The sequence below is a fragment of the Scyliorhinus torazame genome, chromosome 16 (assembly GCF_047496885.1).
Source record: "Scyliorhinus torazame isolate Kashiwa2021f chromosome 16, sScyTor2.1, whole genome shotgun sequence".
In the NCBI taxonomy this organism is placed as follows: Eukaryota; Metazoa; Chordata; class Chondrichthyes; order Carcharhiniformes; family Scyliorhinidae; genus Scyliorhinus; species Scyliorhinus torazame.
In genome coordinates, this window is record NC_092722.1 from 151509393 (window position 1) to 151535149 (window position 25757).

The 25757-nt window shown below is 46.3% G+C and overlaps 1 protein-coding gene across 3 annotated transcripts in view; it reads left to right on the forward strand.

Annotated features, from left to right (window-relative positions):
- The window catches only part of LOC140393136 (disintegrin and metalloproteinase domain-containing protein 12-like), a 597415-nt gene that overhangs the window by 545139 nt on the left and 26519 nt on the right, over positions 1 to 25757 (forward strand). For 2 of the 3 annotated variants that reach the window (XM_072479210.1, XM_072479212.1), the window contains 4 exons: positions 12908 to 13016; positions 13811 to 13946; positions 19767 to 19854; positions 25185 to 25433. In XM_072479210.1, the coding sequence (XP_072335311.1) occupies positions 12908 to 13016; positions 13811 to 13946; positions 19767 to 19854; positions 25185 to 25433 (582 nt within the window). The remainder of the gene's footprint in view (positions 1 to 12907; positions 13017 to 13810; positions 13947 to 19766; positions 19855 to 25184; positions 25434 to 25757) is intronic. The other variant, XM_072479211.1, reaches the window with a different exon arrangement.

A 25757-nucleotide genomic window follows, 5' to 3' on the forward strand; every position in this document is an offset into this window, starting at 1 on the left:
GCTCATATCCAGAATCATCTTCGCCATCCTTTCCTCTACATCCCTAGAACTATTAGGAGGCCTATAAAAAACTCCCAACAGGGTGACCTCTCCTTTCCTGTTTCTAACTTCAGCCAATACTACCTCGGAAGAAGAGTCCCCATCTAGCATCCTCTCCGCCACCGTAATACTGCTCTTGACTAGCAGCGCCACACCTCCCCCTCTTTTGCCTCCTTCTCTTAGCTTACTAAAACACCTAAACCCCGGAACCTGCAACATCCATTCCTGTCCCTGCTCTATCCATGTCTCCGAAATGGCCACAACATCGAAGTCCCAGGTACCAACCCACGCTGCCAGTTCCCCTACCTTGTTTCGTATACTCCTGGCATTGAAGTAGACACACTTCAAACCACCTATCTGAACGCTGGCCCCCTCCTGCGACGTCAAATCTGTGCTCCTGACCTCTATACTCTCATTCTCCCTTACCCTAAAACTACAATCCAGGTTCCCATGCCCCTGCTGCATTAGTTTAAACCCCCCCAAAGAGCACTAACAAATCTCCCCCCCAGGATATTTGTGCCCCTCAGGTTCAGATGTAGACCATCCTGTCTGTAGAGGTCCCACCTTCCCCAGAAAGAGCCCCAGTTATCCAAAAATCTGAAACCCTCCCGCCTGCACCATCCCTGTAGCCACGTGTTTAAATGCTCTCTCTCCCTATTCCTCATCTCACTATCACGTGGCACGGGCAACAACCCAGAGATAACAACTCTGTTTGTTCTAGTTCTGAGCTTCCATCCTAGCTCCCTGAAAGCCTGCCTGACATCCTTGTCCCCTTTCCTACCTATGTCGTTGGTGCCAATGTGGACCACGACTTGGGGCTGCTCCCCCTCCCCCCTAAGGACCCGGAAAACACGATCCGAGACATCGCGTACCCTTGCACCTGGGAGGCAACATACCAAACATGAGTCTCTCACGCTCCCACAAAATCTCCTATCTGTGCCCCTGACTCTCGAGTCCCCAATTACTAATGCTCTGCTCCTCTCCCCCCTTCCCTTCTGAGCAACAGGGACAGACTCCGTGCCAGAGGCCCGTACCCCATGGCTTACCCCTGGTAAGTCGTCCCCCCCACAAGTATCCAAAGCGGTATACTTGTTTCTCAGGGGAACGACCGCAGGGGATCCCTGCACTGACTGTTTTTTCCCAGTCCCTCTTACAGTTACCCACCTATCTCCAATCTTTGGTGTAACTAATTCCCTGAAGCTGCTATCTATGACCCCTTCTGCCTCCCGAATGATCCGAAGTTCTTCCAACTCCAGCTCCAGTTCCCTAACTCGGTCTTGGAGGAGCTGGAGATGGCAGCACTTCCTGCAGGTAAAATCAGCAGGGACACTAACTGCATCCCTCACCTCAAACATCCTGCAGGAGGAACATTGCACTCCCTTCCCTGCCATTCCTCTAACTTTCTACCAAGATCTGGCTAACAACTAAATTAAATTTTTATAAAAAATAATAATAATATAATAAAATATGGTACTTACCTCAGACCAATGGGTTTTATTATTAGGTTAGAGGAGGAGGGTGGGTGGGAGACACTACACGTGTAGTGTCTCGGGTTTCCTCTCCACCAGAATTTATTGGTGAGGGTCTTCCCAGACGTCCGCGGGTCGACTTCCTGATCCCGCCTAAAAAACTAATTTAAAAAAAAAAAAAAAATTCTCAGCTCCTGCTGAAATTGACTAACCAGCCAGCTCCACTCCCGCCGAAATCGACTGGCCTGCCCCTGCAAAGAGAAGTGCTTTTAAAGGTTGACTTACCTCCCAGCAACCTCCTTCCGCAATGCTCCCGCTGAAACTGACTCACCTGCTGCTCTCACGCCGCCGAAATCGACTGGCCTGCCCCTGCAAAGAGAAGTGCTTTTAAAGGTTGACTTACCTCCCAGCAACCTCCTTCCGCAATGCTCCCGCTGAAACTGACTCACCAGCTGCTCTCACGCCGCCGAAATCGACTGGCCTGCCCCTGCAAAGAGAAGTGCTTTTAAAGGTTGACTTACCTCCCAGCAACCTCCTTCCGCAATGCTCCCGCTGAAACTGACTCACCAGCTGCTCTCACGCCGCCGAAATCGACTGGCCTGCCCCTGCAAAGAGAAGTGCTTTTAAAGGTTGACTTACCTCCCAGCAACCTCCTTCCGCAATGCTCCCGCTGAAACTGACTCACCAGCTGCTCTCACGCCGCCGAAATATGGATGTTCAGCGAATAGTGTAGATGGGCTTTAGAGTGGTTTCACAGGTTGGTGCAACATCGAGGGCCGAAGGGCCTGTACTGCGCTTCTATGTTCTATGTTCTCCCAGTCTCTGAAGAAATCCTTCCAGAAAGCCAGTGTGGCTCTTGACCAAACCATGATTTTCACTGCTTGGCAACTTCAAGGGAAATGCCAGTAGCAACATCAAACACTCTACATGGCCTTCAGCAATCTGACCAATGCTTTTGACTCAATCGGGAAGTGTTCTGGAATACCCTGTCTAAGGCTGGCTGTCCAGAGAAATCCATCAACATCTTCCGACTCCTCCATGACAAGGTGTCGGTGTCAGTCCTCACTGACAGAAATAAGACAGAAACCATGAGAGCAAGACTTGAGGCAAGCAGAGATATGTCACCATCCCCACCCTTTTCTCCATCATCATCGCCACCATCCTTCACCTTGTCAAGAGCTAGCATCCCAGTGGAGTGAACATATTCTACAGGATGGACGGAAATCTTTTCAACCCCAACCAGTTGAAATCCAAGAAGAAAATGATGCTGACATCACTCATGGAACTTCAGTATGTGGATGACATCACCATCTCCACTCCCTCAGAAGAGAATTTCCAAGCCATGCTTGACACCTTTGCGGAAACATACTGAAGAGTCGGTTTAGCCTCAACCTCAGGAAGATTCAAGTCCTTTAGCAACCCGCCCCAGGGTTGCGGTCTCTCACTCCATCAAGATCAATGGAGAAACCCTACCAAATGTGGAACATTTCCCATACTTGGGGAGCCTCCTTGCAACTAAAGTTGACATCAATGTGGAGATCCAACACCATATCCAATCCGCAAACATCTCCAGTGGATGCTTAAGGACAAGAGTCTTTGACGACAGCAACATCTTTCCTGACACCAAGATCCTTGTGTACAAGGCGGTTCTCCTCCCAACTCTTCTCTACAGCTCAGAAACCTGGACTCCGTACAGGCGCCACCTCAAGGCCCTGGAGAGGTACCATCAACGCTGTCTGAGACGGATTCTCTGCCTCAGGTTTACTAGGAGGACAGGTTTACTAACATCAGCGTACTTGAAGGATCTAAGAGAACCAGCACCAAGGCCATGATCATCCAAAACCAACTCCGCTGGGCTGGCCATGTGCTTAGGATGTCAGAGTCCCGACAATCAAAGCAAATCTTCTTTGCCTAGATCAAGGAAGGCCCCGAACAAGAGGAGGACGAAGGAAGCGCTTCAAAGACACCCTGAAGGGTTACCTCAAGGAATGCAACATAGACATCATCGTCTGGATGACACTTGCTCAGAAGAGACCTACTTTATTGGAAGGACACAATTCTTCAAGCACATCTGACAGCAACAGGAGGCCCTGAAAAGGAGCCTGAGAAGAGGAGGTGGCTGAGAAGGTAGCTGAGGAGCAATCTAGAGTCCAAGGTCCAATCCCACCTCCCAGAAACACCTGCCAAGTGTGCAGTCAAAGATGTAGCTCTAAGGTCAGGCTCATCAGCCACACAAAGACCCACAGAACCCATGACAAGTAACACGGCAGAAATCCCCGACATAGACTCCCATCGACCCATTATGGGAGGGCGCTTTAACTGCCTACAGGACCCACGGACAGACAGATCCAGCTCCAAATCGGCGAAACAGTCAAGCATGGTGAGGGAACTAAACGCCTTTAAGGAGCAGACGACGGTCGACCACCAAGGGTTTCCACATAGGGACCCCTCCTCTTAGCTGAGTGGTGGCTCCCTCCCAGAGGAGCGCAGCCAGCTACTGGCCCCACATGATCGAGTGGACGTACCCCGGGCCATGGCCTGGCCCAGCCAGTGCTCAACAGCAGTTTTTCTTTTTGTGTAAGCCACTTTCTTCTGTATCTGCCTCAATCAACTTGTGATCTCAATTTTTGAACCTTGTATGACAGGCCCCGCGGGTCGAGATGTTACACCCTATGTGTAATAGTTAAAACTACAGTGATTGTAAAATTCTTGTAAATACATGTTTCGATGTTGATTTAAAAAATTAGTCACTATCAGCTGTTAGAAGGAGAGGGAGTGGGAGGTGATGGTTATTATTATTGTTGGGGGTAGGTCAGTTTTGTTTGTCTGGTGAGTTATAAGATCGGTTAGAGATTTTTTTGATGTTTTTTTAAAAATGTATGTATTGTTATGACAATATACTATGTTGGAGTCGCCTTCTAGGCTGTTTGATGTCTTTGTTACCAGTCAAAAATCTTTAGTAAAAATATTTTTTTAAATAATAAATAAATGGCAACCAGCCTCCATTAGTGAGAGCTGTTAAACTATAACCACACCCACAACTCATCATTTCCTATTATTTAGACACTTTATTATCCAATCCATTGTATCCTCCTATAACCGCTAAGTTCATAGTCAAGCATGAACTATCTTTTTTGAGTTTGGGTTTATTACCTTTTTAGTAGTCATGGAGGTCCGGAAAGGAGGGTCAAAAAACTGGTGTATTTACACAAGGGAAGTATTTACAAGGCCCAGTCCCAGACCCTGTCCCAGTCAGGACTACTATGCAGTTCTGCTCCTAGCTGGACCTGCTTTTCTGGCAATGAATTAACGAGCCTGCTGAGGGCCTCCGTCCCTCAGTGGGGGAGCTGATACTCCACGAGGCTCATGGAAGATTAATTGGATTGTCCCATTATAACATCCCCCCTCCCAGAAGTCCGTAGTCCCTCTGAAGAAGGGAGTGCAGGAGGACGTCTGCTCATCTTTGCCATGGCTGCACCTCCGGTGATCGCAGGGCCGGGTCAGGGAACATGTAGCATGTCAGGGGAGTGCCGTTTTAGCGAAGACCATCTGGGGGTATCGCAGGCGACTGATGCTTGACAAGGTCGCTGTCCAAAGCCTTGGAAACCTGGGTCTCAATCTTGGAATCGGAGTCCACCACCTTTCATATCTTATTGTCGAGACCCCCGGGGGGTGTGGGGGAGGGTTGTGGGGTAGGGGGGACACACCTCCAGGCCCTCATGTGCTGGGACAGTGTAGCTAGAAGATGGTTCTTCGGGTGGGGTGCGCCATTCACGGGCCCCTTCACCTGAGGTGATCGAGGTGCTTTCGAACCGTCCGTTTGTGCATCTTCACTTGGTGTGAAACAGGTCCGGTCTGTTGTACCACTGTCCCTAGAAGCCAAAGGGCACTGTTCCCGAAGTTTCCGACACGCACTGCATCCGCTGGTTGGAAACTCTGATCTGCAACCGCCTGCCATGGTCTTACGTCTGCTGGTCTTGACCATGTTGCACTCCCCCGCCAATGTCGGGAACGTGAGGCTGAGGTGGGTCCTGAACCACCGGCCCACCAACAGTTCTGCCGGCGCTACGCCGGTCATGCTAACTGCGTATCCACATGGTCTGTTTCTTCATCCCTCTCTTGAAAGTCTGCACCGCTCACTCAGCCACCCTGTTCGAGGAAGTGTGATACAGGGCCGTGGGGATGTGCCGCACCCCGTTTGCCTTCCCAAAGCGTTAAAACTTATCACTGGTGAATGGGGTGCCAGTGTCAGTGACTAACACCTCTGGGATGATATGGGTGCTGAAGGAGAGCCGTAGATTGACATGGTGGATGACATCCAATGGACTTGCAGCCACTTGAAATGGGCGTCTACCACATGTAAAAATGTTGTTCCTTGGAAAGATCTGGCAAAATCGGCATGCAGGCGCACCCAAGGCTGACCTGACCATGGATGCAACGGGGCAACTAGCAGTAGCTTCTGCTGCTACTGGTATGTAGTACACCGTTGGTCCAGTCATTTGATTGCACCATCCAGGTCTTGCCACCACATATAGCTCCTGGCCAGCATCTCCAATTTTGACTCCCCTGGGTGTCCGTTGTGCAGAACCTGGAGAATGGCCTGTCTGCCCAGGCTTGGGACCACCACATGAGGCCCCCAAGGAGGATGCCGTCTTCCACACTGAGCTCTTGCAGTTTGGTGACAAAGGCCTGTAGTTCTGTGGACAGCTTCCCTTGCTGGCCCCCATGTAAGACAATATGGTGTACTTTCGCCAATATTGAGTCTTTTGTATCCAGTTGCATATCTGGCGGTGATGACCGGCTAGGTGTCCATGAAGTTAAGCTTCAAAACCAATTTACATGTATGCTGCTAGCAACAGGGCCAATCGTTGTATCTGGCCGGGAACATACTGGCGAGATTACCTTGTCCTCCTTAAAAAGCTCTGGCAATAGCTTGTGGTCCATCACAATGGTGAATCGATGCCCATATACGTACTGGTGGAATTTCTTCACCGCAAATACAACAATCAGCCCTTCTTTTCCGATGTGGGCATAATAGTCTCCGCAGCAGCCAAAGTTCTTGAAGCGTATGCTATCGGCCTTTCCCCTCTGGCAGCCACGAGGTGGGACAACGCAGCACCGATTCCATAAGCAAGTTGACTCACGTCACCAAAAGGGGCTCAGAGGGGTCATAATGTGTCAATAACCCTGACGATGTTGGCTCCTGCTTCACCAAGGCGAAGGCTTCTGAGGCGCTCTTCATGCCCATTCTTAGTGCTCCTTCAGCAATGCGTGCAGTGGGGCAAGGATGGTTGCAAGGCAAGGAATACATTTCCCCCAGTATTTTACGAGACCTAAGAACGACCGCAGCTCCGTCATGTTTTCCAGAATGGGGGCTTGCTTTATCGCTTTCATCCTCTCCTCAACCCGGTGTAGTCAGTCTCGATCCACACGATACCCCAAACTTCCTTGGTGTAGAAAACACACTTTCCCCTCTTGAGGCGGTTGCCTGTCTTGGAAAACCGCTGGGGAACTTCCTCCAAGTTGCTTAAGTGCTCCCCTTCCATGGCTCCAGTGACCAGGACGTAGAACATAGAACATTACAGCGCAGTACAGGCCCTTCGGCTCTCGATGTTGTGCCGACCTGTGAAACCACTCTAAAGCCTAGCTACACTATTCCCTTATCGTCCATATGTCTATCCAATGACCATTTGAATGCCCTTAGTGTTGGCGAGTCCACTACTGTTGCAGGCAGGGCATTCCACGCCCTTACTACTCTCTGAGTAAAGAACCTACCTCTGACATCTGTCCTATATCTATCTCCCCTCAATTTAAAGCTATATCCCCTCATGCTAGACATCACCATCCGAGGAAAAAGGCTCTCACTGTCCACCCTATCCAATCCTCTGATCAACTTGGAGGAAGTTCCCCAGCGGTTTTCCAAGACAGGCAACCGCCTCAAGAGGGGAAAGTGTGTTTTCTCATTAGGTTTATTTAAATATGTTGCCACCTGATTCTCCCGAGGCCCGGGAACTAACGCCCATGCCTGGGAGACCACACCATGGCGCCGTTTAGCACTGGTCCACACAAACATGGTCCAGGTGTAATGGCATCTGGGGGGTCTCCCAGTCCATTGGAGACACCTAGGTGGACAGGTCAGAGTGGCACCCTGGCCCTCACTCTGGTACCTGGGCACCTTGACAGTGCTAGACTGGCATCATGGCACTATCCCACCCTGGCAAGGTGCCTGTGTGGCGCAACCAGGCTGGCAGAGGCACTGCCACAAGGACCGGGGCCTGAGGGGGCCATGCTCATGAAACTGGGGTTAAAAGGTGGGTATGAAGGGTTGGGAGGTGAAGGTGGGATGCAGAAAGAGGGGGTGGTCAAAAGGGAGCATGGGGAGGCCTTTAAAAGGGGATCTTCAATGACCCCATAATGGGGTGTCCTCACTTGGGGTGATGTGGGGTAATGCCCATGCGTGCGTAGGTGACATTGTCCCTGGATTCAGGGTGAGGGGGATCTTCAAGCTCACTTAAGAGATCGGGGCACCATAGGAACTAGGAGCAGAAGTAGGCAATTCAGCCCTTTGAGCCTGCTCTGCCCTTCAATCAGATCATTGCTAATCTCTTACTGGCCTCAAAGCCACCTCCCTACCTGTTCCCCATATCCCTTTAACCCGTTTTTTAATTAGAAATATATCTATCTCCCTATGAAATGATTTAATGATTCGGTGTCCACCGCACTATGGGGCAGTGAGTTCCACAAATTCACCACCCTCTGCGGGGAGTAGTTCCTCCTCATCTCAGTTTTAAATCTACCGCATCTCAATCTGTGACCTCTTGTTCTAGATTGCCCCACAAGGGGGAACATTTGGTCTACATTTATTTTATCAATCCCTTTTAGTATTTTATATACCTCAATCATATCCCCTTCTCAACTCCAGCGAGTATAAGCCCAAACTGTGTAATCTCTCCTCGTACGTCAACCCCTTCATCCCCGGAATCAATCTGGTGAACCTCCTCTGAACTGCCTCCAATGCCACCACTTCCTTCCTCAAATAAGAAGACCAGAACTGGACACAATACTCCAGATGTGGTCTCATCAACACTCTATACAATTGCAACAACACTCCTCTACTTTTATACTTTTGGAATAAACGATAATATTCTATTTGCCTTTCTTATTACATTTCGTACCTGCATAGAGACTTTCAGTGATTCACAAACAAAGACACCCAGATCCCTTTGCCCAGACGCATTTTGAATCTGCTTTCCATTTAAATAGTAATTTGCCTGACTATTTTTTCAGCCTAAATAGATACTTATCCCTACAGTGCAGAAGGAGGCCATTCAGCCCATCAAGTCTTCACCGACCGTCTGAAAGAGCACCCTACCTAGACCCACTCCCCGCCTTATCTCCAAAACCCCACCTAACCTGCACATCTTTGGACATTGAGGGACAATTTAGTATGGCCAATCCATCTAATCTGTACATCTTTGGACATCATTTTCTGAAACAAATTCACTTCATCAATAAAGCTGCTGCCTAACCTGTATCCAAATTCACCCCACCTCAATCAATTCAACATTTAGTGATTGTAGACAATGTCCTTTCAAAATGGCGGCCCAACCTCTGACCAGCCAGTCTCGCTGGCAAGTTCAACTCCCGTATGATGAAAAAAAATTTAAGTATGGGCCAGACCAGGGAGAAACTCCCCAAGGCCCAGGAAAATGATTTAAGTGTGGGTAAATACCGGTGTGGATCTCACAGAATAAACCAGGGAGAAACACCCCACCAAACGCGCACAAAATGACACTTGGATATGTTTCTGTTAAATTGCACCCGAAGTTTCAGACAAAATTATTCAACACTACTGCACTGACTTCAAAACCACTCAATTTTGCCATCTTTTGGTGATCTGTGTTACTACAGAACTGAAATATTAAAGGGATGTGTGTAACCTTTATTTTACAATTAATTGTAACTTTTTTATCTTTTGGCATTTTTGACATTTGTTTACTGATTATCACGCAACACCACAGTGCTTCTGTAGTTGTTTCATGGATCTGAAGAACTCTGTCATTATCTGATGATGCACAGCCAACAGAGTATTGATGCTGTTACAGAATTGCAACTTGATTCCCCTTTGGATCAACATAAAAGATAACTCAGTAGCCTCAAAATCCAAATCGGCAGTGCTGTAAAAGAGATGAAAACCTTTTTGATTTCATTTTTTTGAGCCAACTCATCCATACAAGACCTTATTACATTATTCAACTGAATCAAGGTTGGGGGGATATTGAAAATGATTTTAACAATCATGACCAAACATCAGGCAAAAAAATGGTACAGTATGTCAGAGCATTAAGCTACCAGGATTTCCACACTTACTGATTCTGACAATACCGCTCTGGGAGTATCACAAGTGGAGGCTCCTTCAATGCAACTTCTAGTGACTAGTTCAGTTACATCGGTAAGAGTAGATTTCTCATCTTTTTATTAGACAGTGTAGCTTGGCAAGGTTGAGAGCAAAAAAGTGCGAAAAATAGAGGATGTTTATAATCAAATTAAAAATCATGTTTTAAGAAAGTTATTTTATGGGGATAGGGCGGGAGAGTGGGCTTAGGTAGGGTGCTCTTTCAGAGGGTTGGTGCAGACTCGATGGGCTGAATGGCTTCCTTCTGCACTTATGATTACAAAACACAGGTTCATACCTAAATACATTATTTAAAATTGGTATTGCAAAAGCACACCAACTTTTAAAGTGAAATGATAGTTCCACTAACACCTGCACCTATCAGGATATCAAGTTGACTGGACCTATATTCCCTAGAATTTAGAATATTGAGAGCTGATCAAACATAAATTTCTTAAGGTTTTGATAGGATAGATGCTAAGAAGATGTTCCCCTTGGTTGCAGGAACCTAAAATAAGGAGTCACAGGCTCAGAATAAGGAATCAACCATTAACCAGTTGAAAATTAACTCCATTAATTTTCCCTGTAAAGTTATCATCTAGAGGAAAAGGCAGCCCATTATTTTATAAGACAATGTACAATTACCAAGTTTTAACAACTTCAGTGAATCCCTTTTTAAAAATAATTCAAGACTGTAGCAGCAGCTTTACAAGCTGTGTAACATTATTTTCAGACATTCAAGAGGTTCTCCTAATGAATTATATAAAGAGCCGTTTCTCATTATTGATTAGATAAATTGCAGCACTAAAACTGATTGTCACTTTTTTGCTTGTTCAAAGAATTAATTTTAGATGAGCTTTTTAATCTGCAAATTGCGCCATCAATGGGCTCCAATTCTGGGGTATTTCTAAATTATGTAATGTTTTAATCTTACTTTGAAGAGGAATGAATAGATTTTTTTCAAATCCTACAAATTTGGTTTCAGGTATCAGCAAGCACTCGTTATTTCCTTTTGCAGACTCCAATCAATTTAGAAATGTTTTAGTTTACTGAATTTAAATTTTGTAAATTGACAAAATTGCATTTTTGAAGCCAAGGAAACGACCGTTGGTTAAGTGATTTGTGGGGGCAGCATGGTGGCACAGTGGTTAGCATTGCTGCCTCACGACACCGAGGTCCCAGGTTCGATCCTGGCTCTGGGTCACTGTCCGTGTGGAGTTTGCACATTCTCCCCGTGTTTGCGTGGGTTTCCTCCCCACAACCCAACGATGTGCAGGGTAGGTGGATTGGCCACACTAAATTGCCCCTTAATTGGAAAAAATGAATTGGGTACTCTAAATTTTTTTTTTTAAAAGGTTAAATGATTTGTGCTTCATTTTAAAATAAATTTCAGATATGCCCTTCTCTGCAATGTAAGAGATTTAGGCTAACAGCCCTGCAACCCTTTAAAGATTACAGTTTCTGAAATAAACAGAGAAATTCAATGTTCCTGCGCTCCTTGCATTGATCTGGGCTCAAAGCTTGTGCTCCCAATGGAGTGACTTTGCCCAGTAGCAATGCTTATTATTAAATATTTGCTGGCACTACATATGATTTTTGAACCACTTTCAATGAGGCTGGAAAACTATGCACAGTTTGCAGTAGAATTTTAGATATGCTTTGCCAGCAACTAGGGCCTCCCACCAGGAACACAAATACAGTAAATAACCCCTTTAGTGTTCATGGAATAGTGAACCAACGGTTGGTATGGGAAGGAAGTCCATGATAAAACAATGATGCCTTTTCTCATACTCAATTTCTACATGTATTCACACTTGCTGTTTTTTCCCCATTTAAACTTGTCCTCACTAACTTGCCCTTACGTAGCATTATGTGACTGAGGTGACAGGGACATAACCAGCAACCAAGCCTTTGTCTATTTGCTCTTGATCAGACCATTAGGCAATAGATGTGATGGATTAACTGTACGATTCAGTCACCGATAACCTCATCCCATTTGTTTTATATGATTCCCTAGATGTAGCATTGCTGTCAAAGCCAGCATTTATTGCCCATCCTTGAAGTGCCCTTGGAAAAAAGGTGCCTAACGTCAAGCTGTCTACAAAGTTTTATAAGAAATTGTGTTAAACTTGTAATCCTCCGTCACACTACTGTTAGTCACTACACAATGAGATGTGTTGTCACATTATCATAAATGTACTCCTAAATACATGTCTGCACTGTCCACTGAACTGAAAATAAAGTCATTATTACAAAATGGTCTGGTAGTTTCAAGCCATGAAGCCATTGTCATTTGTAATTATTGTTACAAAATTAGAATTTAGCCCATTACTGTATATTTTCTCTTCCCTCCTCCACACTTCTGAAGTGCTTACTCTAATGCCCCATCAGATCATTGGCGGATTGGAACAGCGACAATAGGCTATTTGGCTATTCAATCAGGGGGCGTCAGTACAACTGGATTTATCCTGCCCTCACCTGATAGCCACAACAATTCCAGCAAAAGTCTCTGGATAAAATTCAGGAAATAGCACCCTGGATGGTTTTTCACTCCATAGCTAGGAATATACATTGGAACTGCCAACATGGGACCATGTACGGCCCAGGAGCTGAATCCAGGGTGTTCTAGATGCAAAGCAAAGTGTCAAATGCCAAATTGTGCATTTACCAATCAAGCTATCAGGATAAGATGTATTTGTAAATGTAAAATCTGAAACATTGGATGGCATTTTCTGATCGCACCTGTCTAGAAATTCCAGCCTGAGGTCAGTGGACCTTTAGATGGTCTGCCAAATTTTCCATCCTGCCCGTGATGGTTCCACAGGTGAGCGGGACCAGAACATTTATCCCATTGAGTGTGCAACGTTTATTAAATTGGTTGGCTTTGTAGTTTTTCTACTTAATGTGCATTGCATATAAATTGGCATGTAAAGCAGAAACATAAAAATTGTTCTTCTTTTAAACATGCTAACAATTGCTTACATATTATTTTACCTGTTAATAGGTTTGTAACAACAATAAAAACTGCCACTGTAACCATGACTGGGCCCCTCCATATTGTGACAAACCTGGTTTAGGGGGAAGTGTAGACAGTGGACCCTTGAGGCTTGAAGGTGAGGAATTACTGTATGCTTTTATAATAGCAATGCATTACATTCACATGCACACAAACTGTATTAGCTTCTTCCACACATGTATGTCAGCATTTTTTGAGTGTATATGTAATAAAACATGATTTGGAAATTAGTCAATGTAGTGTAAATAATATATCATGTTAGAAATAAAATCCTGTTTCCTATATAAGAACGTGCAGACAGAATCAAAATGTTAACACTCCCCATATGTGGCGCACTGTATGCTGCAATGCAATATAAAACAAACTCTTTTTGCTTCAGGTACCTTTAACATGAGCTCTAGGAATAAAAAATAGTCTGTTAGTAACGTACAAGGCTGTGCTCCAAATGGGCCAGAATTCTCCAGTCATCGGGATTCACTTTTCCCGCCAGCAGCGCATCCCCATCCATGCATTTCCCGCCGGCATGGGGTGGTTTCAATGGGAAATCCCATTGACGAGCGCAGGAGGATAGAATCCCACAGCCAGCGAACTGTCGCATGCTAGAGAAACACGCGGCTGGGGACTGGAGAATCCCGTTATAGTCTCTGCACATTTCCTTGGTGGGGATAGGTCGCTGATCAGCCCCTGTAACTTTGTCAAAAAGTCCATTTATGTGGATGCTCCAGTTACAGAGAGACAATTGGGGTAGCTCCTGGAAGCAAAACTTTAGAAACTTGTGGAATAAATAACTAGATCCATTTGTTGTTTAAACTTTTATACAGTTTGACAGAAATTATTTTAAAGGCAACCGCACTGTCAAAACTGAATCTGTATTTGTGCATTTTGTTTCAGAAAGCAACAGCCTGTTTGTGGGCATACTAGTTACCATCTTGAGTCTCATCACCGCAGGGCTGATAATGTGTTTCAAACGGAAGACATTGCTCCAGCTTCTCTTCTCACATAAAATGACCACAGTTGAAAAATTAAGGTAAGGACTTTCTAACAATAAATATTTATTAACATTCTGGGAGTTGCCATTGGCCATAATCCGAACTGGACTAGCCATATAAATACTGTGGCTATAAAAACGGGTCCGAGGCTGGGAATCCGGTGGTGCGTAATTCACCTCCCCACTCCCCAAAGCCTATCCACCATCTAAAAGGTGCAAATCAAGAGTGTGATGGAATAATCTCCACTTGCCTGAATGAGTGTAGCTCCAACAACACTCAATAGGTTTGACATCATCCACGACAAAGCAGCCGCTTGATTGGCATCCCATCCACTCCCAACACCCCCCCAACTCCCCTCCCCGCGCCCATCCCCCACCACCACACCTTGGCTGCAGTGTGTGCCATTTACAAGATGCACTGTAGGCACTCACCAACTTTCCTTAGGCAGCACCTTCCAAGCCCATAACCGCTTCCTTCTAGAGGGACAAGGACAGCAGATGCATGGAAACAGACGATCTGGAAATTCCCCTCCAAGTTACACACCAATCTGACTTGGAAATATATTGCTGTTCCTTCACTGTCACTGGGTAAAAATCTAACCACACTGTGGGTGTACCTACACCACATGGACTGCAGCAGTTCAAGAAGGCTGCTCACCATCGCCTTCTCATGGGCATTTAGGGCTAGGCAAGAAATGCTGGCCTAGCCAGCAACGTCCACATCTTTGTAATGAGGACTTTGAGGATGTTTATTTTTTACTTTGTTGATGAGAATGGATTGTTAGAGCCCGCAGGAGGAGGGAGGAGCTGGATACCCTACTCACCTAATTACTGATAATGGATTGGATTGGATTGGATTTATTGTCACGTGTCGTGAGGTCAGTGAAAAGTATTGTTCTGCATTCGGTCCAGACAGATCGTTCCATACATGAAAAAGCATAGGACAAGCGATAAATACACAATGTAAATACATAGACACAGACATTGGGTGAAGCATACTGAGTGTAGTACTACTCAGTAGAGAGGGTGCATGGAGAGATCAGTTCAGTCCATAAGAGGGTCATTCAGGAGTCTGGTAACAGCGGGAAAGAAGCTGTTTTTGAACCTGTTAGTGCGTGTACTCAGATTTTTGTACTTATGCTACCCATGCTTCCTGCTTTCCCACGGCAGCGGGAGGTGTAGGCAGAATCAATGGATGGGAGGCGGGTTTGCGTGATGGGCTGGGCTGTGTTCACGACTCTCTGTAGTTTATTACTGTCTTGGGACGAACAGTTGCCATACCAGGCTGTGATTCAGCCAGATAGGATTGTTTCTATGGTGCATCTTAAAAATTTCCTGAGTTTCCTGCAGAAGTATAGGTGCTGTTGTTGGTCGTAGCATCGACATGTGTGGACCAGGAACGATAGTTGGTGATGGGCACATCTAGGAATTTGAAGCTGTCAATCATCTCCACCTCAGCACCAAATCACTACAGGTTTTCTTGTCCTCTTCCCTTCCCTGCATTATTGCAACCAGTTTCCATTTGCATTGCATCGCTCTGCTCTCTCACTTTATCTCTATGTTTTATCTTGCCTACTCCCAAGCCCTGGTCTCTAATACCACAACTGAATCTTGTCCTTTTTCTGCCACTATCATCCCACATATTGGCCTGCACACTGATCTGCCATTATTACCACTATTAAACAAAACTTTTGCAATAGAATAAAAGCAAAATACTACGTGTGCTGGAAATCCAAAATGAAAACAGAAAACACTGGATAAACGCAGCAGACCTGGAAGCATCTGTGAAGAGAGAAACGAGTTAACGTTCAAGTCTGTATGACCCTTCTACTGAACTTTTCCAATAGTGTTGGTATCAATGATGGAAAGTACAACTCATTCAATTGCCCATTACAATGAGATTTAATTTATTACAACGTTAATTATGGGGCACAAAGCCTGAAAGAATTTATTTATGGTTAAAAATGGGTGTAAGCATTTTAATATCAATGAAAAAAGCAATCGAAGGTCACACTATGGGCGGAAACTGTCTGTTCATGCCAGCGGGATCCGTCAGTCCCACCGATGTTGGATCCCTGCCTCGGGTTTCCCGGTGATATGGGGTGCATTCAACAGGAAATCCCACTGACAACGGCGGGAACAGAATATCCACTGCCGCCCACCCCCTCCCCCGCCGAAAAACATGCGTTGTGTTGCGCAGAAACTCCCACCCTATGTTACAGTGGAAAAGCAGCTGAACAATGCTAGCTGATCAATAACTGTTGCTGAATGTGTGCTCTCCTATTACAGGAAAGTATTGCAAAAGTTTCAAAGTCAAACTCATAAAGTAGTTAAAACTTGATATGGTTTATTTATATATTTATGGTCTATAAATGTCTTCTTACCTCTGCTTTCTGTCACTTTGGTTTTATTGACATAACCTGAGATCCAGATATTATTGATATCAAAACTATTTACAAAGTCAGAGTGAAGATAGTTGCCTTTCTCTATCATGTGAATATTTTCATGCATCTTGTCTGGGCTATGAATTATCCAAAATGGTGGTCCACATTTTCATTTGGCTGCAGAAGCAGGACCACAGTTGGCCAGCATGCCAGTCTCCTGCCACAGGTCCTGTCCCCAAGCAAGTTTAATGGAGGCACAATTGGGTGATGAGGGTGGATGGCTATCTGGCCACAGGCAGCAAGCAGATGAAGCTCCCAGAGACAACCACTTGATTGACCCTCTCCTCCCTCACCGCCGAGCCATTGGCTCTAACTAATTCCTAAAGATAGAAGAAAAAGGTCCCCACCTCCAATAGGCCTGGGCCTAGGGCCCACCCAAGTCAGCGACCAACCCCGCCCCTAATGCAAGACAAAGAAAAGCCCTTCATCCCTGTCAGAACCCTACCCATTCCCCCACCCCCACCCCATTCCACCCCCCCTCCCCCCCTCCCCACATTAACTTAAAAAAGGATTACCAGGAAAAAAGACCCCCCTCCCCACCCACCAGCAAACAAACAAGTTAGGTTCACTGAATCTTATCTAAACAGGTCCAACAAGCCACAGCCCCTCCCCTCCCACCTCACTCCGTTTCGCTAACTAAAAATTTACAGCAAAGGTAATCCCCCCACCCCTCCCACCAGGGTGGATGCTCAAAAAATGAAGAAAACCGACGCTCCCTAGCCCGTCCCAGCTGCAGAAGAGTAGGCAAAGCCCAACGCCATTACAAAACTTGAACTCCCCCCTAGGGCCAAATATTCCCCATACTGTTACCTTGACCACAACCTGTCGGCAATGCTATCTCCCTCAGTCCCAGTCATACAAGAGGCAGCTACAACACATTTTAAGCCAACAGCTCCCAATCGTCCCCATTAAAGTCCCTATCAAATACATTTAATCCAGTCCAAGTCCATGCTCCTTGACAAAAGCCTCCGCCTCCTCTGACGAATTTTTAAAAATAATCTTTTGACTGAAAATCACTCTCAGCCTCGCTGAGTATCCACCTGACTCCATTCCTGAACTGCACTGACTTTGCCTTCTTAAAAGCCGCAGGCCACTTTGCCAACTCCACTCCGACATCCTGGTATATCCCGATGATGCTTCCAACCCACCTCGAGTCCCGATTCACTTTGGATCATTGCAGAACCCAGTTCTTCTCCTGGAATCTGTGCAATCCAATAATCACCGCCCACAGCGGCTCATTCGCCCAAGGCTTCTGCCAGAGTACTCGGTTCCCGATCCACCTCTGGATGGGACATTCACCAGCCTCCAAAAAAACTTGGTGAACATCTGCAAAAGTGGGCTTCGGTACCTCCATCCACTCCGGTAACCTTATGATTCCAAGGTTCTGTCTCCTCGATCTGTTCTCCCAGTCATCCATCTTTGCCCTCAGAGTCTTGTTCCTCTCCTCCACCACCTGCATCTCAGCTTCCAACGAGGTGCTTTGATCCCCATGCCGTGACAAGGCCGCCTCCACACCCTTCAGCATCTCTCCATGCTCCTTCACAGCATCTGAGGTCTTTCCAGCTTCTCCCAAATCGGACCAAGTACCTCCTCAATTGACCGCTGAAGGGTTTCCATCATCGGCCTGCCCTGCTCATCAAAATGCTTTGCAAATTATTTATCAAACTCCTGCCCTATCATCCCAGTCAGTGTTTCCACCGTGATATGAGCAGCCACACCCGAGGCCGGGTCTGCCGCCTCCCGCCCTGCTGAGCTTCGGGGGCTTTCTGGCTCCGTCGAAGGATTACCCCCTGTAATCTTGTTGGAGGAAACTTCTTCACAGATTTCAACATATTTGCTGTGTGCTCCCATTTAAGAGATTTTACTTCACTCACCACCCAGTAGATAGCTTTAGTAGTCCATCTGGCCCCATGGTTACTGGAGAGAATGGCACTGTGGTAGAGTCAGAATACTGCTTCCCTGGACCCTAAATATTAGGCCTTTCAGCAGAAAAAAGGTTTTTAATCGAGGAATTGTTCTGGATTTGAAGCCAGGTACCCGATGTGAGGAGACCGAGCCCCAATTCTCTGCACAACCTTGTTTCACATCCTTCATTTTCATCTCAAACAAATGATTGGAATATCATTTCAAAACTTTCTCTGCTTACAAATATTAGTGAACCGTTTGCCCGGTCTTTAAAAATACAAATGCAAGGAGTGGAGGGGAGTAGAAAAAGAATAGCGGTTTATTTCTCAGCTTGTGAGTTTGATAACAATAAGTCAAGTTTAACTCCCCAGTGGTTTGAGGATATTAGACTGCACAGCATTGTAATGGGGCAGACAAATCAGAAAGTGATTCCAGTCTGCCAACCGTTACCAGATCTTACAGCCAGCTAGCTGCGGAGATGTAAATTGGTCTTGGTTTTCCCAGGGTAAATAGGAAGAAACTTGTCCAAGGATTCCTGTGCTGACTGTCACCAGTGAACCCACCTGGAATATTCATCTATAGAGATGTCAGATAAGGATGGGACTAAACTTGCTTGTGATGCTGTTGTCATGAAAATGTCGCTTTAAGAAATGTTTGGCTGCTCATATTACTGCAGTGATGTCAGAGTGTGGGTGGAGCTGGGCTGTCCTATCAGCTTTTTACTTTCATTTTTGAGCAGGCTGTAGGGTGTGTTTTAGTTTTGTTTTCAGAGCTGGATAGCTGCAGTCACAGCCAGAAGGTGTATGAATCTCTCTCTGTAATCTAAAGACTGTAAATCGATCCTGGTGATTTAAAACTAAGAGCAGTAATGACTTTAACCTAATGTGCTTCTGTTGGAAGATGTTTCTTCTGTCTTCTGGATGTTGTTTGGGAAGTTATTAAGCATTACTTAGTGTTGTATTCGTTGGGGGTTGTATTTGAATTGATGGTTGCTAAGATGTTCACTGTATGTTTTAAAAAGGTTAACTTGAGTTCATGGAATAAACATTGTTTTGCTTTAAAAAATACTTTTCCATTTCTGCTGTACTACACCTGTAGAGTGGGCCGTGTGCTCCCCATACCACAATCTATTAAAAGTTGTGGGTCAGGTGAACTCCATGATACACTTTGGGGTTCTCTAAACCCTGGCCCATAACACTGTCTATGGTCAAATAGTTTAACAACTAAACTCACTATCCAGTCACAAATAGGAAAATATAACAATCCCTTGGAAAAGATGTCACAGGGTTGTTGGCGTGTACAAAATAGTCCCATACCTATTGGGGTAAAAATTAGTAGTTTGGAGGAAGAATGGTTTGGAATAAATTACAACTGGCAAAGATTTGATTAGATGAAAATGGTCCTGAAATGTATATCCATCGTCCCTGATTTCATATATTGTGATCATACTTGAATGTATGAAATCTGTACCTGTTAACTCGACTAAGATCCTTCCTTTTTCAACTTGTAGGACTGTAGGTCCGACTAGATCTTCAACAACAGGCCAATCCAGCACGACCTACACAACTCCCATCAAAAGACAAGGCAACATTTACAAGGTATGTCATCAGAAATAAATTATTGGGAGAAGCATTTGATTAGGCCGGTGAATGGGTGCAGGGACTGTAATGTGTGATTAACCCACAGAAACTTTGTGCTGCTTGGTTATCTCTGGGATTGTAGTGTGCTGCATCAGTGACCTCACACAAATGATCAAGGTCAATGAATTAATTGCCTAATGCCACATCTTACCAATTGCACCACGAACCTCAGACATTTCTCAATGGACCACAGCACTCAACCATCAGCAGCCTCCAACAATCAGGACTCATGATTTCAGTTACCCACAACCTGCTGTCTAGCCACCCAGCGATGCCTGAGGATGAGGGCCCAGAGAAAGAGCAGACCTCTGAGGAGGTATCATGTGATCCAACACTTGCAGTCAGCAGTTCAGACACTGGCCCTGCAAGTACCTGAGAGGGTAGTAAAGAGCTGAGATCTCCACATGGTGAGTTACTGAGCTCGAGTGAGCTGCAGTCAGACCAGGGCAAAAGGATAGTTCCACTTCCCTGAAGGGTAAGGTCATAAACATGGTCTGCTGTAGAGGATTCAAATCCAAACTTAGATGTGACTGATGGATGCGCACGCCATAATGCTTAATGTATTGGCAGAGCAGTCACAGAGCCTGTTGTCACTATAAGGAGCATGGAGGAGTCAAGCTCCAACTAAGCACAGGGTCTGCACAGAGCTGGGAGCCCATCTCTTCCAGCAGGGAAATGGTACCAGTTCCACGAGAATACCTGTGGACCCGATCATGATGCAGTATCTGCTGGCTGATGTCTCAGCAACCATTGCAGGAGAGGCACAAACCACCCAATGTGTCAGCACTGAGGCCAAAGCCCAGACTGAAGTGATGGGATTTCTGCTGGTTGCATTGCAAACCTAGTTTGGTCAGTGCAGGGTCAGACTGCTGCCTTCGTGGCTGCACATACCAGTTTGCAAAGGGACATACAGGCTCACACAGCAGTCCAATAATTCATCCTCCAGCAATTACTACCATCTGCAGCTTCTCCCTTTGAGAACGCAATTTATCTAAATGGGAACAAAGTCCCACAGCGAGCGTATTTAGCCGCTTGTTTCCCAACACTCGCAGCACCGAGCAACACAAAGCTATCGAACGGCACTCGGGTTAGATAGGGACCTCAACTGAGGCCGCACATAGCCCCGTTTTGTGCACTGAGGAGCTCCGGTCAATGGAACTCCTCAGTGTAGCAAGAGATCAGGAAGCCATTTTTAAAATCCTGTCTCTGGAGCACCTGACACGATCCCAGACTCTCCCTCTTTCCCCCCAAGCCCCAAATCACTATGACGGGGCCCCAGGCCCTCGCCCAACACCCACGCAGGGCACCCCCAGCTCAATCGCTGACATGTGAAAAATGCCAGCCTGGCACCTTGGCAGTTCCACCTGGACACCTTGGCAGGGCCAGACTGGCACCCTGCCCAAGGGCATGCACCTGGGGGCCTCTGTTCCATCTGGTCCTCATTTGTGGAGCCTAGCACTGATCAGCACTCGCCTCGGATGCCTCGGGAAACTGCATATCAAAGTGTTAGATTTTGTGTTAGATCTCACGAGGCATTGCGAGCTGGATAGATCCCGGGAACGGAGTCTCCTGGCTTCTTCTGGCCACATTACGCCGTGGCGAGCTGCTTTTCAGGCACCGCATGCCCGTTCGATCGCGCCCTGAAAGTGCGCAACCTTCCAGCAACCCCGCTGCAGCTACTGGTGTAGGAGTGTTCATACAGGCAAAGAGACATGAAGGGTGAATAGTTGAATGTTTATATATCATTGGAAGTGTTACTGGATAAAGTTGATAAGGAATGGATGCTTGTTACCACTTTTATTTCAAGATTTAGATCAAGAGTGATGAAGGATGATAAGGTGGGCAAGTGAGCAGCAACGATGAGGCGGTGATATTTTTCAGAATCTGATGGGGTGGCTCATAGGCCGCCTGACTGGAGCAGTGGTGTTCTGGATGCCTTCACAGCCTCCTATTCCTGCACCTCCTCTTCCTTCACCATCTCCCCCCTCCTCACCTTGAGGTGGTTGCTGAAGCCCTGGTTTAAGAAATGGGTAAGAGCTCATGCTGGCCAGGCTGTGGAAAACACAGCAAACTCCCAACAAAGCGGAAGAGTACTGAAGAATCCAAACCCGGCCCCCACTGAAGTGATTCAGGCAGCAAAATTATTGCTTTAGAACATCAATGATTTACTCCACAACGACCCTGCTCACAGCATGACTCTCATCGTGGAAACACCAATCCACAGGTGGCCACGTTGTGGGGGAGTGCCATCAAAGTCACCAAACAACTATGCTTTAGTTCATCGTAGTTGCCTAACTATGCAGGAATTAGCAGAGTGGAGAGGGATAAATGCATTGTGACTGTTGCCAGTGTAGCAGGTTGCACGTGGTCACACAGCAAGTGCACATCCAGGGAGTGGACCCCTTTGCGGTTCTGATACACTTTCCTGTTGAGATGTGGTGGTCGATGACTTCTTGCACCCTGGGTAAGCCCGCTATCCTGGCAAACCCACCCGGATACTCTTCCTGCTTCTCTCTGCTTAGAGCAAGGCCAATGAGGTTCCCTCTCCTTGCATAGAGCGCCTTGATGACCACCTGAATGTAGCAGTGCATGGAGAATTGAGATATGCTGCCGATGTCACCTGTTCCAACTTGGAAGGGACTATTGATGTGGAGGTTGTGGACGCCAGTGACACTGACGGCGACTAGCAATACCATTCTCATCCTGTTGTACGGCTGCAAGTCCAGTTCAAGGAATTGGCAGTGTTCTGTGACCCCCTTATTGCTGAAGCACAGCCGCCACAGGCATCACTCCTGGCTGAGGTTCAGGTTGAAGAAGTACTTTCTGAGGAATATAGGTGGGTAAAGCCTCCTGTTGAGGCCCTTCCTCCTTTGCACTCTGCGAACAGCTTCTTTTCTCCGCTGCCTCAGCCCCCTACCAGTCACACTGCAGCCCAAGATGGACTGTTCCTACCAAAACTGGAAGCAAGTGATTCACCCAGAGGCCTTATAAAAGCCGGCAAGACTGTGTCATTGCTCTAACTCTCTTCTCTTCTCCATTTTTCTCATTGCAATACTGCACCTCACCTTCAGCAAATTACACACAGGCATGAAGATAACCTACTGAACAGATGGGAAATCGTTCAACCTGCACCACCTTTAATGCAAAACCAAGAGCAAAATTCTCCCCCAAAATTACTACGTATCATTTTTGGTGGGAATCGTGGACAACATCCCCAACCCTCAAACCCGGAGGGACAACCTCCCCCCATCACTAAATGTCCATGTCATCAACTCCCCACCTCACCACTCAAGCATGAGGGTGACCTGGCCCCACTCCTATCCATCCTCATCGGCATCGGGGTATCGCACCCCTTCCCAAGTGAGCATACCCCGTTATGGGATCGCTGAGGACCACTCACCTTTAAGGCGACTGCAGATTTCAGTAACCCCCTCTTTCAGCCTATCCCCCGTGTGCCCACTGCAGGCCCCCCTTCATACCCCCACCCTTCATACTCCCCTTCAGGCCTCCCCATTATGCATCGCCTTCATGTCCTCGTTCACCTGACCTTTCATGGGCATGACCCCTCAGGCCCCACTCCTTGGCAGTACCCCGGGACCCAGGCACATGGGCAGTGCCATAGTTGGCACTCCCCTGCTCTATCCCCGATCACCCGGGGGTTCCAATGACCTCTGAGCCACCCTCTTCCGACGTGGGCACCGTAACAAGCTTCTGTTTTTAGAAACCAGGACTGATAGGTGTCGGTGGGGCTGGTGAATCCCAGGAGCCAGGAGACTCCGGCCTCGAATGCGCTGCTCATATTTAAAAGTTGTTTTAAGACTCATTTAATTCCACTGATCTGGATCACGCCTAGAAAAGGTGTGAACCAGATCCCGTCGGGCACAGTGGGGCGGGAGCAATGCGATCCTTTCGCCGCTAGGCGCGAAACTCAGTTTTGTGCTCTCTCGCTATTCACCAGGGACAGCAGGGATATTTAAATACTATATATATATATTATATAAATGTAAAACTGTATGTAGAGAAGCAGTGCCGTGCACAATACGAATGGGAAATCACGCCCCAAATCTACTCCGACCTCAGTCATTTACCTTCAGTACGTAGATGATGCTTGTGTGCGTACTCACTCAGAAACGAGCAGGCCATTGTCAACTTCTTCTCCAATACATGCGAGAAAATGAATTTTTCACTAAACAGCCAAAAATTAAGATCAGCTTTCAACCAGCTCCCACAGCACAACACCTTCCTATGTTGATTATGACCAACAGAGAGATTCTGAAAAATGCAGTCTAATAACCATATCTGAAGAGCTTCTTCTCGATGAACTTAGACAGAGGCAGCCAAAGCCATCCTCACCTCCAATGTGACAACTCGGCCTTCAGTCGCATGAGGAACGGGCTATTTGAGGACCAGGATCTCAAACATTAGACTAAGATCATAGTTTTCCAAACAGCAGTGATCCCTGCCCTTTTAAACATGCACTTCCTGCAGCAGGCACATTAAAGCACTGAAAATGAAAATCACTTATTGTCACAAGTAGGCTTCAAATGAAGTTACTGTGAAAAGCCCCTAGTCGCCACATTCCGGCGCCTGTTCGGGGAGGCTGTTACGGGAATCGAACCGTGCTGCTGGCCTGCCTTGGTCTGCTTTCAAAGCCAGCGATTTAGCCCTGTGCTAAACAGCCCCTTGGCGAAGTATCAGCAGCGATACCTTCACAAGATCCTCCAAATACAGTAGAAAGACAGGTGATCCAACAGCAACATCTTCGCCCAGGTCATCAAGGCCAACATCATGGTGTTAATAACCCCAAAACTAGTTCCACTGGGTGGGACAAGTAGTTTGTATTCCTGACTCCCAAAGCAACTGCTCTTCTCAGAACCCGGTCATGGTAGGAGATGTTCAGGAGGGCAGCAGAAACACAAATGGATGTCTTCAAATCATCCCTGAAGAGATCAAACAAATCCACCAACTCATGGAAATCCTTGGCTTGTGACCGACTGAAATGGAGAAGGTTTATTCAGGAAAGCACATGAGTCCCAAGGGCAAATCAATTGAGGTGCCCCAGAGGGTCTCATGAGGGTTATTACAGCTATAAAACACTTTGAGATATCCTGTGGTCCTTTTTCTTTCTCTAATAATGATTTACTCAACAGCCAATTAATAATTCCTTGTGAAAAGTTTCATATGCTGCCTTACTAATAAGGTCTCAGGAACAGTATTGCATGATGATTAACTAACAAGTCCCCTGCAAAAGTTTAACACAGTTCAATTTTGTTGTTTATTTATTTCAGCAGGCAGACAATATAAAGTCATCCAGCTCATTCCCAGCTCCTAATGAGAGAGATCAAACTGTGCGAGGGCCACCCCGCTATCAACCAGTTCACATCAGCAATCCACTGCCGAATTCAGTCGGAAGAGCAAATTTGCACTTTTCCCTGACACCTCAGCGGGTCCTGCCACCACTGAACCACAGCATGGAGTCTAATTCAGGAGTACCTAGCAGACCATTGCCAGCCAAACCCTCCTTCAGAAATCCACAGGTATGCACATGTTTAATATGCTGCAGAGATCTCAAATGGCAGCACATGCTAAAACACTCAAGAGAAATCTAAAATTTGAAAAGGGTTGCCTGTCAGGTGTTTCTGAAACCTCTTGACCATTTATCCAGTAATTTGTGACAATTCAGACTATTAATATATATGCAGACTAAGAAAGATAGAGATTTTAAAATTATCTTTAATATTCTAGGTGCTCACTATTTAATTCTCCAGCAAAAATTATTAATCTTTCACTTGTGGAAGCAAAGCCAATTCTTGGCCTTCATTAAATATCTATTTAATGTGAGACAAGTTGTTATTTCTGTA